General features: G+C 42.0%; 1 protein-coding gene across 4 annotated transcripts; it reads left to right on the forward strand.

Annotated features, from left to right (window-relative positions):
• The first annotated feature begins 919 nt into the window (after positions 1-919).
• Positions 920-16549, forward strand: RUFY1 (RUN and FYVE domain containing 1). Of its 4 annotated transcripts, none has more exons than XM_068408688.1 (18): positions 920-1187; positions 4589-4762; positions 5110-5227; positions 5798-5899; positions 6206-6329; positions 6664-6722; positions 7434-7499; positions 8120-8189; positions 9143-9244; positions 9675-9791; positions 10479-10646; positions 12210-12307; positions 12794-12913; positions 13714-13843; positions 14256-14350; positions 14808-14856; positions 15022-15099; positions 15806-16549. In XM_068408688.1, exons 1-18 carry the CDS (start codon positions 920-922, stop codon positions 15947-15949), a joined length of 2082 nt encoding a protein of 693 aa, XP_068264789.1. In that variant the 3' UTR covers positions 15950-16549. The 4 variants fall into 4 exon arrangements, with proteins under 4 accessions (XP_068264789.1, XP_068264792.1, XP_068264793.1 ...); XM_068408691.1 differs by having other exon boundaries at positions 1074-1138; positions 15022-15108; XM_068408692.1 differs by lacking the exon at positions 920-1187 and adding an exon at positions 4039-4092 and having other exon boundaries at positions 15022-15108.
• Positions 16550-16879: the final 330 nt, after the last annotated feature.

The raw sequence follows: 16879 nt of genomic DNA on the forward strand, positions 1-16879 counted from the left end.
CTATCCCATGACTAAATGAGTGATGTCTCTCAAGCACATACCATTGCTGGATGGAAAAATGGATAATAAGCCATGCACTAGTAGGCTACATCAATATCCGAGACACCCAGTAAGGTCAAATTTTCACACTAGGGCAATTTCAGTTCCCCTTCATGATAAATCTTTTCTACCAAACACATCCCAAATATAGTAAAGAAGTAGCCTTACTGACTACAGTTATTTTGTAATGTCAGTGAAGCAAGCAAGCACTTTTGACAACACTAAACCTACCACAGCAATCCACCATTTTAATCAAGTTACGATGACTTGAATTACAGGCAGAGTAATGAAGATCTCTTTTAAGTTGTCACAACTTAACTGCACAAATCTGGGATGACAAAAGATTGCCCCCTTCCTGAAAACGTTTGAGGCCAGCTTGGATGGGGCTTTGAGCAACCTGGTCTAGTAGAAGGTGTCCCTGCCCGTGGCAGGGAGGTTGGAACTAGATGATCTTTAAGGTCCCTTCCAACCCAAACCATTCTGTGACTCTATGCTATATATTTTCTAATTTAAAATGATGTTTGGGAACACTGTAATAAAAACTTGTAAAGTATATTTTTGTTACTTTCATAACTTGTTTAAAAGTAAACTCTGTCTTCTTCCACCCCCATCCCCTCGCGAGTCTTTAAGTGAGAACATCAAGAAAACTGCTCAGTTCTGGAAAGGCTTGTCTTATCGTCCTGCCTCTGCATGCAGCTGCTTTAAATCCGTCCAGCTGGCTCCTGGGTACCTGTCCTCCAAGCCGGAGACAGGCAGGGAAGGCAGGGGGGCAGAGAAGCAGGCAGGGAGGCAGAGAAGCAGGCAGGGAGGCAGGCAGGGAGGCAGGGCCCGGGGCTGCCGGCTCGATTGCTCACGACTGCTGTCATATGACACGGTAAAGATGGCTGAAGGGGTGAGCTGCGCCCCATCTGCTGCGGAAAGAAAAGAAGACTTCGAGATTATTGACAAAAAACAGATTCCTAATACGACTGAGTTGAAAAACGAGGAAAAAGAGAAAGCGGAAGAAGCGAGGTGGTCTGCTCCTATCTTGTCGCTGGCCAAGAAAGCCTCGGAGAACCTGGCGCTGAGCTATGGCAACGCTCTGAAGTCTGCATCCTTGGTAGGACTCGTATCCAAACCGGTCAGCAATGACAGCACAGCAAAAACAAGTATGGTCATGTTTATTTAGTAAACTTGCTTTTATGGTGTGCAAATAAGTTTGCTCCCGTAAGTGCTGTTGGTTAGTGTCAGCGATGCATGATTATTACTTGGAATTTATTTTTTAAAATCTGATGCTGCAGGTTTTTATTTAAGCAGAATTATACAAAACAGATGTAGAACTTAACAAAATTTAGAAGAATCCTTAACTCTTAATATATTGGGGGAAATTAACTTTAGTTTTGTGCAGTGGGCTTTAATTTGATTCATTTTCTCCCTCTCCTGCGTTCACCTCAGCTGCAGCCTGACTGCACTCCTAAGTGATCTAGTCAATTCGTTATCCTTCCTAGGTGTGCTGGTTCAGAGAGGGGATTATACTGTGCTTCTTGTATAGCTTTCATGTCAGAAAGTGGACAAGTGAACTAAGATATAGATTTCTAATAAATTACTTTTTAACTAGGCTAAAAATGCCTTTTATTTAACCACAGCTTGCTTTATTAAACATCTGTACTCACGGATGCAACAACTATCGAGATTTATAGAACAGGTCTCTCAGAACTGAATTAAAAGGGCTTTAGTTGAATTCATACGGAAATTAAAACTTGATGATATTTATAACATGGAAACAAGATGGTTCAAATGTAGCAGAAATTGGGCCTGGAGTCTTGTACTCCAGGCTCTCAGACTAGGGCTTAATGGTTTTGGAGCAACGGAGCTCGGTTTTGCTAACTGGTGCTGACCTTTTTGTTTTTAATGATCTTAAGTATTCAGGCTGGAGTTCTGTGGGGATGAATTGTGACTGCATGGTGAAATAAGTTACTGCTGATGGACTTTTTTATTGTTTTGTAAAAACTCCTCAGTGTTGCATAGTCAGAGTTGAAGATTAATTCTGTCCTGAAAAAAATAGATTCTTGTCTTTCCCTGCATCTGTAAGTCTCGCACCAAACTTCTCACAGATCTGTTTCCTGGATGCCCATCTTGAGCACGTGGGATCTGACCTGGCAAAGGGCAGAATAGCCCATTTTCTTCAGTTGCATTTGGAATAATGCTGTGAATAGATGTAATTCAAAACAACATACAGCATTTGGCAAGGGATGGGGAATAAAATATTCTCTTGCCTGAAATGGAGCTCACACACTTAATGGAACTTTTACATAATCTTTCAGCTTCTTATCTGTAAAGTAAGGGAATACACCACTACCTCCCCAAATTGTTCAAAGTCGGATAATATGTTGATGAGTTTTATGGAAAACTGCATAAAAAAAATCTGTTCATAACTTAGATATGAAACGTGAACAGGCACTAAATCACCTGTTCTGCCTATTCATTATTACCTTTGACCAAGCACTATAAATTCAACTTAAAGCAGGTATTTTTAAGAAATAAGCTGAGGCCTGCAAGACTACTTGTGGAAAACTGGTGACTTGTTCCCTGCTGCCATCTTTTTCCAGAGATTTTTTTAACCTCTACCTGCTACTTCAGATCTGTTGATCACATGTAAACTGTGGACATATAGAAAGACATGTCATAAAACCAGTGTCTGCCACTGAAAAAACTGTCCTGCCTTGCAGAGAAGGCCAGGAGCTACAAATCTAAAGAACACAAATCAAGAAAGACTTGCAGTCTTTCAAAGACCAAGAGATGGAGAACTATTAGCTTTTCTTTGTGCTTCAGTGCTTTCCGACTTCAAAGTGTGCTGGATAATTACAGTAAACAAGGCACAGGGCTTCAAAGAGATGTTAAAACAAATCTGTTGAATTGAATGAGATATGAAACTGTGTGACTGCATTCTTAAAGATTGCAACATAGTTGTATGATCTTTTGCACTTAGTTAACCCAATTCCTAATCTTTGAGGCTTGGCTTTGGTAACTTGCATGTTCCAACTTGTATACAGTTTTGCAAAAGATGTACTTGACTGTGTAAATTTCCAAGTCTGTAAAATATTGTTCAAGTTATTATTTAACTTAATACAAACCCTTATTAAGACACTGTTTAATTTAAATTTGTGTTCATAAAGAACATTTCATTCACAGTATTTTTTTTAAAGTATTGTGGATAATACAGTATGTGTATCTTGAGTGGGGCTTAGAAGGAAAGTGTTCCTGTAAAGTAAAAATTCAAATTCAGGAAACCATCAAAATAAGTTGGCATTGCTACTGGAACACCCCAATACACAAAGTAAGTCACTGATTTTCTGTTTCTTCAGTCAGCTTTTCTTGTGTTCCTGATGTGTAACATGACAATATTGACATCAAAACTCAAAATATTACAGCCCTTTTAATCCTTAGTCTCATTTCAAGATATTATATGTGATTTAGAGGCATACACTACACTGACTCTGGTCATTGATACAAGAGGCTACTGAGAACACACAACCTTGTGTGCTTTGTGATTATTAAGATCAATTTGATTAAAATGACTCTGTTTTCACTCTACTGACATGGGAAGAGTTTTTCTCGTTTTTAATCCTAAATTAACATCATGTGCGCAAAAAAAAGGAAGGTAATAATGAAAATTAGTACCAAAAGAGACTTTTGCATGGTATTGGGAATAGTGTTAATAATCTTGAATGTGACTGACACAGGGGCTCTCCCTGTGAGACTTGGTCTTCTGCAAGGGGGTGTGACCGTGTTTGATCCGCAGGTGACAGCAGGATTCTCCTAATGCAGCTGCCTTGGCTCAAAAGGTGCTTTAGATGACCACTGGTCTGCAGTTGGCAGCCTCTGTGGTTGACTGGAGAAAAAGTGGTAGCTGGCAGCCTGTTTTTTGTCCCGCCCTCCTTCAGGTTTAAAGGAGGAGGGCCTGGCCCGCTGTGGCGGGGAGGAGCAGCACCGCCTGCCTGGCGGGACGGCGGAGGGGAGGCGCTGGGGAAGGCACTGGGCTCCCCGGGCGCTGCCAGCTCCAGGCCCCACAAGGTCTTTTCTAAAATGGCGCCTGGCGCGGCCCGCCCCCGCCGTGCTGGGTCTCGCGAGAGTTCCCCGGCGCGGGGGCTGTGGCGCGTGTGCCGTTGCCGCGGTAACGCGGCGGGGAGGGGTCGCCTCAGCCCGCGGTGGGGGGCTGCCCTCCGGCGCCGCCCGGGTAGGGCCCCCCCCAACTCTCGTCCTGCGCGGCCGCTGAGGCGGCGCTAGGCCCGGAGCGGGGCGGAGGGGGGGCAGGTGCCGCGTCCCCCCCGGGGGCGGCGGGTGCTGGGGGTGGCAGGGCCGGGGCAGCGGCCTCGCTCCCCCCGGGGGCGGTCCTTGATCGCGCGTATGGCGCGTGGGGGAGATTCACCCAGACTGTGGCCTGCACCCGGCTCTGCTCAAGATGGAGCCCAAGGCGGGGAGGCACCGCTCCTGTCAGCGCTGTGAGGGGTACGGAGGGGCGCGATTCTAAAAACAGCTTTTCTTTCTCCACCCGTGTCCCCCCGCCCAGGTGCGCGGTACCACGCCATGGAGGAGCGCGCCAACCTCATGAACATGATGAAGCTCAGTGTCAAAATCCTGATCCAGTCGGCCCTGAGCCTGGGCCGGACCCTGGACTCCGACTTCCCGCCCTTGCAGCAGTTCTTCGTGGTGCTGGAGCACTGCCTCAAGCACGGGCTGAAAGGTGGGTGCCCGCTCCCCCACGGCGGGTCCGGCCGCCACGCTGAGGAGAGGCAGATCGATGAGTCCGTGTCATGTCTCGCTGTGTCTCCAGTTTCACTGCTGTATGACGTTGGTATTAATCGCGTACACCATATGATGCTAATCAGTATTACTGATATAACTATGTGGTTACCTTCTCATATACTCTGTATTTTGTGGCTCCTAAACTGTCAAGGTATTTTTAATGCCCCTTTTTCAATGACATATTAGGAGCTGGTAAGACAAAGTAAAATGTATACTAAAATTTGTAATTCTGGAATTGGAAGCCTGTCACTTTTCCTCACAAACTTCTCTGTATATTCCCTTTAGTGAAGAAGACTTTCATTGGACAGAACAAATCATTTTTTGGGCCTTTGGAGCTAGTGGAAAAACTTTGTCCTGAAGCATCAGATATAGCAACTAGTGTTAAAAATCTGCCAGAGTTGAAGTAAGTTGATTGTTGGGGATGATGCATTTGACTTATACTGCTGGGAAAAAGAACCCTTCTTGTAGTCTCTTGGCTTCCTTAATGAGATCATGTTCCCAAAGAGAAAAATAGGGTATGTAGGAGGCATTGACTTCTCCAAGAGATAATACTGTGCTTCTGATTCAAACAATGCTGTCAGATTAAAAAAACAGCATTTTGAAATTTCTGTAAGCTTGCTAAAAATAACTGTAGAGTCTTCACAAATATTTTCTTTCCCTCACTTTTATGGCTTTGTCTAATTTTGTGCATGTGCTAGTAGTATTTCATTTGGGTAATTCAGGATGATGAAAAGAGACTAGTGTTAATGCTAGGATGCATCCATAGTTGGGTTATGGTGGTAGTTGAAAATATGTATGTCTTTCCAAGTTACGTAGACTTTACAATATACTTTCCATTCACTGAAGCAATGGGATTTACTCAAATGCTTCTGTGTTCTGGAGAGAACACTTTGTAAAGGGAGAATTTTGAATTGTATAAATCTAGTTAATAAACCATTTTGATTTTACCAAAACATGCAACTTTTCATTTTAGGACTGCTGTAGGAAGAGGAAGGGCTTGGCTTTATCTAGCACTCATGCAAAAGAAACTGGCAGATTATCTGAAAGTACTCTTGGACCATAAGCATCTATTAAGGTAACAGACATATGTAGATTGTATTCACTGAATCACTGCAACCTTGCATTGCTACAGTAAGAGGTCATGAATTGACCAGTTTAAGCTTTTTCTTGCAACCTGCAGAGGAGCAAGTTGTTCATTGTTTTTGCTGTGAGCCCACAGAGGAACAAGTGGAGTATTTTCTGTGAGAGCTCTGCATCTTCCACCTTGTGCAATAAATTAGCAAAGAGGGAGCTTTCTAAGGACTATGTTACTATTTATAGGATTTCAGTGATGGAAGCACCATTATAATTGTTACGTGATGCCTTACAATATTTCTTCCAGTGAATTTTACGAACCTGAAGCATTGATGATGGAGGAGGAAGGAGCAGTCATTGTGGGTCTGCTAGTTGGACTGAATGTTATTGATGCAAACCTTTGCTTGAAAGGAGAAGACTTGGACTCCCAGGTGAAGATTAAAGCTTAAATAAGATCAGTCTGTATAAGATTCCAGTAAAATTAAGCACATCCATAAATACTTTACTGAGATGGGTCCAGAATTCTTAAATGTGGTGTGCAGCCAGGGTTTGCCATTGTTTTCATGAATAGGCATTTGAATGTCTTATGATAAATCAATAATTGGACTAACTAAGCTAATTACAGGAGAGAACGTTGTCAAGATCAATCTGCTAGGGACTTCTGGGAGCTTTTGTTTTGAGGGGGAATGGTGGTATAAAGTAATGCCTGCTGCTATGCAGAATTGCACTGTGAAGGTGTGTTAATGTCTTAAATATATTTTTCAGGTTGGAGTGATTGATTTCTCCTTGTACCTTAAGGAAACGCAGGACAGCGATGACAAACAGTATGTATCGTGAATTACTGATTCTAAATTGTTATGTTTTTTGTAGAATAAACCTGTCAGTCTGTGGGAGCACATGAGTGCTAGAGATCTTAAACTCTCTTAATCATCGGAAAAAGAGAATCCAAAATAGATTTTGTTAGCTAAACAGAAGTACTGAGTTTCAAAGGGTGAGCCCATGGTAGTGGAGGGTTTGTGTCATGAGCTGAGACAAAATTAAAAGCACCTAAAATTTTAGGTTGTGTTTTTATTGGGTTTTAGGAGACATGATCTGCGTGGTCGCCTGCTACTAAATCACTACTTTGTTTTTAAGCACTGTTTCAGAAATATTCTCAATTAAGTAGCTGTCTTTGTGGGAGAGATCAGTTACGGAGGAGAAAAAGTACTTCTAGGTGAAATGTTAGGTGAATTAGAGACTGCAGCTGTTAGCATCACTGTGTCTAGAAGACCTGTAGTGAATGAAGGGGACTTTATAGTTTGTGTGCTTCCTGCACTTCAGAGCACTTCACTGTTCAACTGCTGAGGAGAAGCACCTAAACTGCTCCTTCATCTCCCTGGTGCTTCCAGTCTAGCTCAGGCAAAAGTATTTTTATAAGAAAAGGACAAAATGTTTCAACTCAGTTTGCAAGTCTGTGGTGAAAACTGTAGTACAAACTAACACTTCAGAATGAAGGAGTTTTTTCTCAATCAATGAATTCTCTCTTTTACAACTAGAGATGGAGGGATTACAGCTGTCCTTGACCAGAAGCATTATGTGGAAGAACTTAACCGACATCTAAGGTGGGATTTTCATCTATTCTAATGTACAAACACTTGTCCTGTTTAGCTTTTCCAGTATGACTTTGAATGTGTCTGCTGTCAGTCTTGTAGATTTTTGTCTGATACTGAAATGCCTTTTCTGATTATTTCCCAAAATCTTGGTTTCATTTTGTAATCTTACTCTTCTGATGGCATATGCAATGCAGAAAACAAGTCTGTGTAATAACAGTTGACTTTTTTGAGGCTTTTTAGTGATTAACAGAAGATTTTGGAGCTACTTTTTCAAGAGAAAGCTATTACAAGTGCATCTGGAAATTCATTGTTTAGAGGAAGAGTCTCTTATTTTTCCCCCCATAGGTTGCTCAGTAGGAGGAGCAGGCCTCACTTACCCTCTTGAGCATCAGAGAGGTGTTAAGGCTGCAAAAGCTAAGCCAGAACAGGGCTGCCAACTGTAGGGAAATGCATGGTCCCCTCAGAGCTTAAGAGGGACTATTGTCCTTCCTGTGGGTTTTTCGCCAGCTCACCAAAGTATTTCATTGTTAACAAATGCAAGATGGTAAAAGTATGGTTGAGGATAGGAATAAATGTTGAACACTGGCACTTCTTTTACTGCTTTTATGCATCTCTTTTCCTTGCTGCAGTTGCACGGTTGCAGATCTTCAGAACAAAATAGACTGTTTAGAAAAGACCAATTCAAAACTCCAGGAAGAGGTTTGTGTCTGGTCTGTTGAATATTTCTTGTAGCTGTTTTCCATCAGAGGCAAAACTCCCTAATGATATACCTTAGACCTAATATTTGAGTTGATACTAATGAAGTATGGGGGATTGGTAGGACTGGCATGAGTTGGCACATGGGGAAAGCTCTGTGGAAAGCTTCTACCTTATGTTAGTTGTTAAAATGCTTTTGAGCACCTAGTTGTTAGACAGGTTTCCTTAATCAAGTGTTTTGTCTTGCAATGGTGTCTCCGCCCAAAAGTAATCATACCACTGTGATGAGCATGACTTGTCCCTCTTCCTTCATGTATGTATGTATTTGTCATGTGAGTTAAACAGAACTTGGAAAAAGAGAAGGAAAAGAATCACACTTCAGTTAGGAAATCTTTCCTAGCTGGGAACTGAAGTAGAATCCAGCAGCATGCATGGTAACGGTTGTTTTGCTTTTTGTTGCAGTGGTGGTGTTTTACTGTTTATATATGTTATTATATATGTGAGTTCAGAGTGTATCTGTGTAGTCCAATTTCCAATACTTTTTGGGGTATCTCCACCTGAAAGTGCCATAAGGTTCCACCAGTGAATGTCAGCCCTGACTTGCTATAATATGACTTCTAGTTCATACCAGAATGAATACCACACATCACAGATCTGTGGTGGATTTTAGCCTTTTACACTAGGATGCATTTCTTTGCACAGTTAATATTTAAAAATAATTGATGAGGGCATGAAGCAGAAGTCAAGTGAACCAAAATGTTGGTGGGCTTATTAATTTAGGCTGTACAGTGAGTATGGCTGCAACAGGGTCAGGCAGCTTCTGGGGAGAATGAAAAGGACGAAAGGGGAAGTGAGCAGTGCACCTGCTACAAAGGCTGAGCTACTAACTTTAGAATCCTCCAGATGTTACATGCTTGTACAGTGATTAAATATAGATATGTTTTCTTTGTAAACAGCTTGCAGCAGCCACTGACCGAATTGGATCACTTCAGGAAGAGCAGCAGCAGTTAAAACAACAAAATGAATTAATTCGTGAACGGAGTGAAAAAAGTGTAGAGGTGGGACACCTATTTAAAGATGATGAGGAACCTTAAAATAAGTGATCTCTTTTGATCAACTGTAGTTAGTGCTCTCAAAAGCACTTTGAACTGGAATGCTAAGCATGGTTTAGCATGCCACTGACCTAGATCACTGTTTTTGTGTGTAGTATGCACAGGCGTTAGATTTTGCTGTTCTCTACTACACACTTAAACATGTACTTGCAGAAGGAAGAAAGTATTAGAAGTATTAGAATGGTTTCTTTTTATTTTTACTCTCTTCTTCGAAATTTCATCTTATTAACCTTTTCCAGCTTATTAATTGTAAAATAGTAGGATTTTACTTGAAATAGCACATAGAAATAATTGTGTTACACACAAGAACTTAAGGCATACTTTAAATACATAGCTTTGTGATCTTACGTGGCTTTTTTGCTGATGTTTCTTGTAGGTAACAAAAGAGGATACAAAAGTAGAATTGGATACTTACAAGCAGTCACGCCAGGGTCTTGATGAAATGTACAGTGATGTTTGGAAGCAGTTGAAAGAAGAAAAAAAAATTAGGCTGGTAAGGAGACTTAACTGTAGAAAGTGAAATGAAAGATACAGGGTTCTGCCTACTTTAAGGTAGCATTACAAATATGAGATGTTTGCTGTGCGCTTTTTGCAGCTATTCAGAATTGATAAAGGAATTGCAAGCAAGATGCTGGACACTGGTCGTTAACAGTGTCTGTAAAGAACTGGAAATTGGGGCTTTTGGAATGCTGAAAATAAAAGGTCTTTCCCTGTTTATGAACCTACCAGCATTGTTATAGCAGAGACTAAGATCAAAACACAAAGAGAGGCAACTGTCTTTATGGAGGAAAATGTGGTATATGCACAACAGTCACTTGCACAGTGAACTGCTCACTAGTGACTGGTGAAGAGGCTGCCCAGGCTTGCTGAAGCCCATGGCTCTAAGTCAACCCAACCCCAGCTGCCAGGAGAAATGCTTCATTTGACAGGCTGCTAAGTCACACGCTGAGCTCTACACTTCATGCCAGCAGATGTACACCCTTGCCCTGGTCTGGAGAGCAGAAACAGTATTTGGTCTTACTAACTTTATGTATTGTTTGAGACCTAACTCTTCTGTAAAATCATAGTTTGATATTATCTCAGAGTAATACATAGTTTGTGTATGGGGTTATATGGGTTTTGGAAATGCTTATCCCTGACATATGACTACATAGCAGTAACTAGGAAATCTCTTTGTAAGGAACTAGAAAAAGAGTTGGAGCTACAAATTGGAATGAAAACAGAAATGGAAATTGCCATGAAACTTCTGGAAAAAGATACTCATGAAAAACAAGACACTTTAGTTGCCCTTCGCCAACAGTTAGAAGAAGTGAAGGCTATTAACTTACAGATGTTTCACAAATCTCAGGTATGTACATAGTGGAGAACAGAAAGAACAGCCATAGTGGTGGTCGTTTACACATTGATTGTGCAGGGGGGATGCATATGCACTTGTATGCATCTGAAGTCATACTTAGATGCAACAATTTTCTTAAGAATATCTTTTAAAACTGTAGAAGGAATTGTTAATTTTTTTTATTATGCTTCATTCTTGGTATGATATTGGGTATGTTTGAAAAGAAAGGGAGTTTCCTTGAGTATGCTGCGTAGTGTGCTGTAGGATCATCGAACAAATGGAGAGCTCTCATGGGGGAGGTGGTGTTTGCAAGGGTCCTTTGTTCTAACCACTGAACGATTAGTCTTTAAAAAAACCTGCTTACTGCAGCCAGGAACTGTCTTGCTTCTCCTTCCTACTTTTGTGGTCTTGCCTTCCACCTGCAGCACATTTAACACTTTACTACAGAAACCAACAATAAGCCTCTCTAAACCAATAGAAAACTATTGGTTATTTTTGTCTGTCTCCTGCAGTCTGTACCTGGATGGTCAGCTGGGTGCTACAGCCAGTGGAATAGCAACACTGGATTTGGGGGAGGGAGGAACTCTGTGGTCAGGCTGGCCTCTGGAGATAGATACCAAAAAGTTGTTGGATTGGTTTAGGTATTTATACTCCCTTTAGCATAAGACCTGGCTTTCCAGATGTAAGATAGTTAGAGGACTAAAATGAAAAACATTTTGGTTTCTGGGCCTGTCTTCCATCCTCAGTCTCTTCCTTACCTGGGCAATTTTGAGAGTTTACTTCCTCCATCCTTTGTGTCATATCTATTGCAGGGGGTTGGGGATGTTCTTGTGGGTTTTTTTGTTGTTTGGTGGGTTGTGGTGTTTTGTCTTGTTTTTTTCAATTGAACAAAAAATATACTGATAGGTATTTCTACAAGGAAGTGATGGAGTAGTAGTGTTCACACAAAATACCCAGAGCTTGTCTCCATTAAGGAAGTAAGAGTTTATCTAGATTTCCCCTCCCATACCTGGTGCCAGAAATCCAGAGAGGATTTCTCTCAGTTTTTATGAACTGTTTCCTGGTGCCTGTTCAGGCTTTATCCAGGCCTTTGCCTTCTTCACAGATGCACAGAAACTTGCAAGGCAATGGCCAGTGACACCCCAGTGCTGAGGTATGCCTTTGCTTTCAAAAGCAGTATGTATTTGGGGTTGGTTTTTGGCTTCCTGATTCCATGCCCACTGAGTGCAGTTGTTACATTCAAATCATAATTGATATTCTTATCCAGTCAATTTAATCTGGTAATTTCTTTCTTCAAGCTCATTTCTAAAGAGAAGATTTTTGGCTTGTAGCTGATCTCAGAGGTCAGAACTCAGTCCAGTTAAGTTTTTTTCTGCGCTCTTAACAAAACAAGTTGAGGAGTGTCTGCTCTGGCATTCTCAGCGTTTTGTTTGTACATTCCAGTTAGACCCAGGCACGGCCTGTAACAAGCTAAACATTCTTTATCTGGTGGCAGGCTTTCGTTAAACACTAACGCTGTGTGCTTTAGAAAACTAAAACATGTTACCTGGAATATCCATTCACTTATTCCTACAGAATGCAGAGTGTTCATTACAACAGAAAACAGAAGCCATATCCTCATTTGAAGGAAAAACAAATGAGATGATGTCCTCTATGAAACAAATGGAAGAGAGGTAATAATTACAAGCTCAGAAAGTCAACACTGAAGTCAGTAGAAACTTTCCAACTGAAACCTTTACAGGGTTGACCTTCCATACACCTCCTATAGACATTTGGGCATGCGTGCCAGCATCACGTTCTTTTTCCTTTCTCCTCCTTATCACCCTCTGTCCTTGCCTGTTCTCTTTACCCAGGCAAACATGCCCATATTTGACCCATTTGAAAACCATAGCTCTTTCCCTAGCCAGGCTGTTTAAAGACATGTTGACTGTAGTTTAAGAAGAGGTATGACTCTTGCTTTTGGGTTTTGGTTTGGTTTTGGTTTGTTTGTTTTTTTTTTCCAGGAACAGTTGCTTTCAAAAGTCATTTTTTTCTGCACTAGCATTTTCAGTTCAAGCTTTTGTAAAGATCCGTATGGTAAATCTAAAAGAGCAGAGTGAGAGGGTGTAGGTAAGAAGTGTGTGAATTGACAACAAATGTACATGTTCCTTACTTTGTAGATTGCAGCATGCAGAAAAGGCAAGGCAGGCTGCAGAAGAACGATGCAACAAGATGAAGCAAGAGCTTGCTGGCAGGCTTGACACTTGTCGGCAACAGATGTCCCAGCTGGATAGCAAATGGTATTTTATCTGATCACGTTTTTTTCCTTCCCTTCTGCCATTTCTTCGAGAGTGCTTTCTACTCCTTTTGTGCTAAGGTCTAAAGAGGGGTAGGTTTGACTTACATTGAGTTCAGCAAGTATTGACAGAAGTATGCAAGATCTAGGAAAGCACAGCGCCTCTGTGCAGTGAACAGTGAGCCTGAGGATTTTGAAATGCTTTTCCCAGAACATCCAATTTAGAGCACAGAGTGCCAGCAGAAATTTGGCCGTTCTGACTAGCAATGGAGCTTTCAGTTGCTTTTTTACTAAACCAGGAGATAGGTACGGTCATGCTCGTAGGCTGAGCATATAAGTGACTGTCATCCAAATGGATTGGGGTTTTTGGAGGGGTTTGGGGGTTAGGAAGCATCCTGGTGTTCTTAGGAAACGTTGATCCTCTGAAGATTTCAAATACCTATAGAATGTGCTGCTTTCACAGTTCAGACTTCAGGGGAGAGTGTCATTTTTAAACATGGCTGTTTAAACATAGGTAGTCAAATACGTACTTGTGGGGATTGGTTTGGGGTTTTTGTTTTGGGCTTGTTTTTCTTTTTTCATCTAGCCATTCATTGCTGCTTGTTTTCTGTGAGCTGAAAATGCTAATATAGTTTTTGATGTCGTCTGCCGTTAACACCCCTGTTCTTTCCTTTCCCAGAACACCACTCTAGTTTTTGCCCTCTTTTGGACAAGGTTTCTTCTCCTCACACTGTTGCTATCCTTAAGTGCTATAGGATGTTTTTCTGCTATGGGGTGTCTTAGAATGAATTTATTTTTAAATAGCTCAACTCTGGAAAAGGAGTTAAAATCTGAAAAGGAACAGAGACAAACTTTGCAAAGAGAACTACACCAAGAGAAGGATGCTACCACTCTGCTTAAAACAGAATTGCAACAAATGGAAGGACTGAAAAAGGTACACACAGTGCAAATGTGCCCCTGTTCAGGATTAAAGCTGACTTTAGAACCAGTGTTCGGGATTAAAGCTGAGTTAGAACAGTCAATGTTTGCATCTTTAGTAGAGTATTTCTTGTGCCACTCTCCTCTTCTGAGTGGTTCCAAAAGCGTTCTAGCTATGCTCGACAATGTTTAAATCCTGAAAATCGTCCTCTCTTTCTGGTAAATAAGGTTAAATAATTTCATTGTTTGTGCTTTACAAGAACGTATGGGTAGTTCACCCATGTAATTCTAAAAATCAAGCCTTAGAAAGAGCTTTGTAAAGGAGCTTATTCTTGTGAACTGCTTGGGTGGTTTGGATAGACTGTCTGCTCCTGGTTATAGATCAAACTTGGCACACAAAAAACTTGATTTTGTGCTTAATTTTATAGGAACTGAGAAAACTGCAAGATGAGAAGCAGCAGTTAGAGAAGGTCTGTGAGGAGCAGGAGCAAGCTCTTCAGGAAATGGGACTTCATCTCAGCCAGTAAGTTCTAGGAACCAAACTCCAAGTGACGTAACCCGGAGAATGGAGTGTCAAACTAATACAAATAATTTTAACATGCACCCAGTTTTAAAATCAATAAACATGGCAAGTTTAGGAGGCAGTTACTATACATGGGAAGCTACACAACCATGAAATAAAGGTGAGGGAAGATCCTTGCATGGGTAAGATGCCTGAGACAGGAAACAAGACAGTAACTGCGTAGTTCTTGCAGTGGAACTGTGCTTTTCCCATGTTCTTCTGAATATACTGAAGAGAGGGCAAGCCCCAAAGTGAGGAAGCTTCCTGGTGATCCTGAGTGGTTCCGAGTTGTGACAGGAGCTGACTGAAGAATTAGAGTTTAGATTCAGTGGCTGGACAGTGGAATGGCAGGTAAAATTGAACACAGCTAAATGTAAAGTCATGCAGAGGGAATAATTGTTTGGGGTTTTTTTTCCAGATCAAAGTTGAAGATGGAAGATATTAAAGAAGTAAATAAAGCGCTAAAGGTACTCCACATCTCATGGGTATTTTGACTAAACAGATGCATTTAACACCTTCAAATTTCACCATGGTTATCCGACTTCAAAAGATGGCTTTTGGTAAGCTGTCTCTGAATTTTATTTTCTAAATTTATTTGTATGTACAGTGAGGTTTTCATTCCAATTTTCTAGGGTCATACCTGGCTGAAGGATGATGAAGCAACACACTGCAAGCAATGTGAAAAGGAATTCTCTATCTCAAGAAGGAAGGTAGTGTTGGTCAGTGGGTGGGTTTTTTTTCCTTTTGCCGTGGAAAAGAAAAATGGTGCTGTTGCCTAATTTGCTAGGGGGGACTGACACTGCTTCAGTTTCAGATCTTGTTGGCACGATAACTACATAGAGAAGTAATTTGGCATTTCCCATCCTAAAAATAATGTTCTTCTGCTTGGGGCCTTTCCTTGGTTGGGAGCCGTTATGGTGCTGCGTTCTCTCGTGCTGTGGTTCATCTCCCTTCCCTGTTGAGCTCTGGGCAGTGAGGACTGGATACCGGCAGGACAGCAGGACGTGCTTGGTGCCTTTCAGTTGCAGGGGACCACTGCTGGGCTCCTGCTGCGAGGTTCAGGGCTGCACGGGGCACCTGGCAGCCCAGACACCAGATTTCCTCTGCCAAGAGCTGGGGCTGTGCGTGGCAATGCACACAGGCTGTGCCAGCAAGCTGTGAAATGGCAGGAGAGCGGCTCCTCCAGCCCCTGGCCAGGCCTGCTCTGCCTGCGAGGCAGGGGCGAGCCAGGCTCTGCAGGGATCCCACCGCTTCACCTTCAGTGCTCTGCGCAGGAGGGAGCGCTGCGGGGAGGGCTGGGCCTGTTGGGAAGTGGAGGATGACATCATCAGACTCCAAAAGCTTTTATAACGCCTCATTTAGCTCCTCATGATCAGTTTTTAGGCAGCTGTACTTACTCTGGCTCTCTGTTTGCAGCATCACTGCCGAAACTGTGGGGACATCTTTTGCAACACTTGCTCCAGTAATGAACTTGCACTGCCCTCATATCCTAAACCTGTCCGTGTTTGCGATACTTGTCACACTTTACTCCTTCAGCGGTGTTCGTCTAATTCCTCCTAAGGCTTTCATAACCTTGACAGGACCACTTTAACATTGGAAAAGTAGCCATTATTTTTTAAGTTCTGAATTCCAGGCATCTTCTGTGCAGCAGGCTGTCTGGTGTCTAGTCTTTTCCACTGTAAGAGAGAGGAGTGTAAAATAATTTGTAGGGATTATGCAAGCTAATGTTTCTCCAACTGGAATAATTAAGAAAATTATATCAACTGCAATTTCCCTTGAAGTTCTATTTGAAACTAAAATGCAAATTCACTTTTCTGATTTTTATAGATATTTGTATTAAAATTTGTATATGGCATTTCTACATTTATTTGATCCTTCTAGCTGTCACTGTCTTTCTGCACATTAACTTCAGTTCCTCTATATTGTCACTGTAGGTGCTCCTGTGTGTTTCACGGGCTGGTGTACAGTTTTGTATTTGCTCTAAGTACAGAGAAGAAAAGTCAATTTATGAATTGTCTATAGAAAGAGCTTTATGATGAGTGTCAATGAATGTGCCTTCAGTTCACTTCAGAGTCAAAAATGACACCTTGTACTCGTTCTGAAAGTCACTGTGCCCACGGGACGGTAGTTACACAATAAAGCCTTTTGTAAAAACTGAAAGCAAGACTCAGGTTCTGATTTTTAACAGCCGTCAGCCATGGATCCCAGAAAACGTTCTTGTACAGCTGTGCACATTGAGGGCTGAAGCTGGAGACAGATAGATAGATGCATCTATAACTGACCAACAGATGTGTGCTCATGGTGTTCTGGAAGGTGCCAGGTAAAGCCAGTGCTCTGCAGAGGTAACTCCTGTGTTGCCCCAGGAGCAAAGGGACAAGTGACTCCAGCTTGCTGTGACTGCCCTGGGACACACTGGGCTGTTGCTCAGATTAGCTGCCTTCATCAGCAGGGGCATTCCTGGCTCCTGCCTGGCACTTGCTAACGAGGTTC

This window comes from Nyctibius grandis, chromosome 10 (assembly GCF_013368605.1).
Source record: "Nyctibius grandis isolate bNycGra1 chromosome 10, bNycGra1.pri, whole genome shotgun sequence".
Classification (NCBI taxonomy): domain Eukaryota; kingdom Metazoa; phylum Chordata; class Aves; order Nyctibiiformes; family Nyctibiidae; genus Nyctibius; species Nyctibius grandis.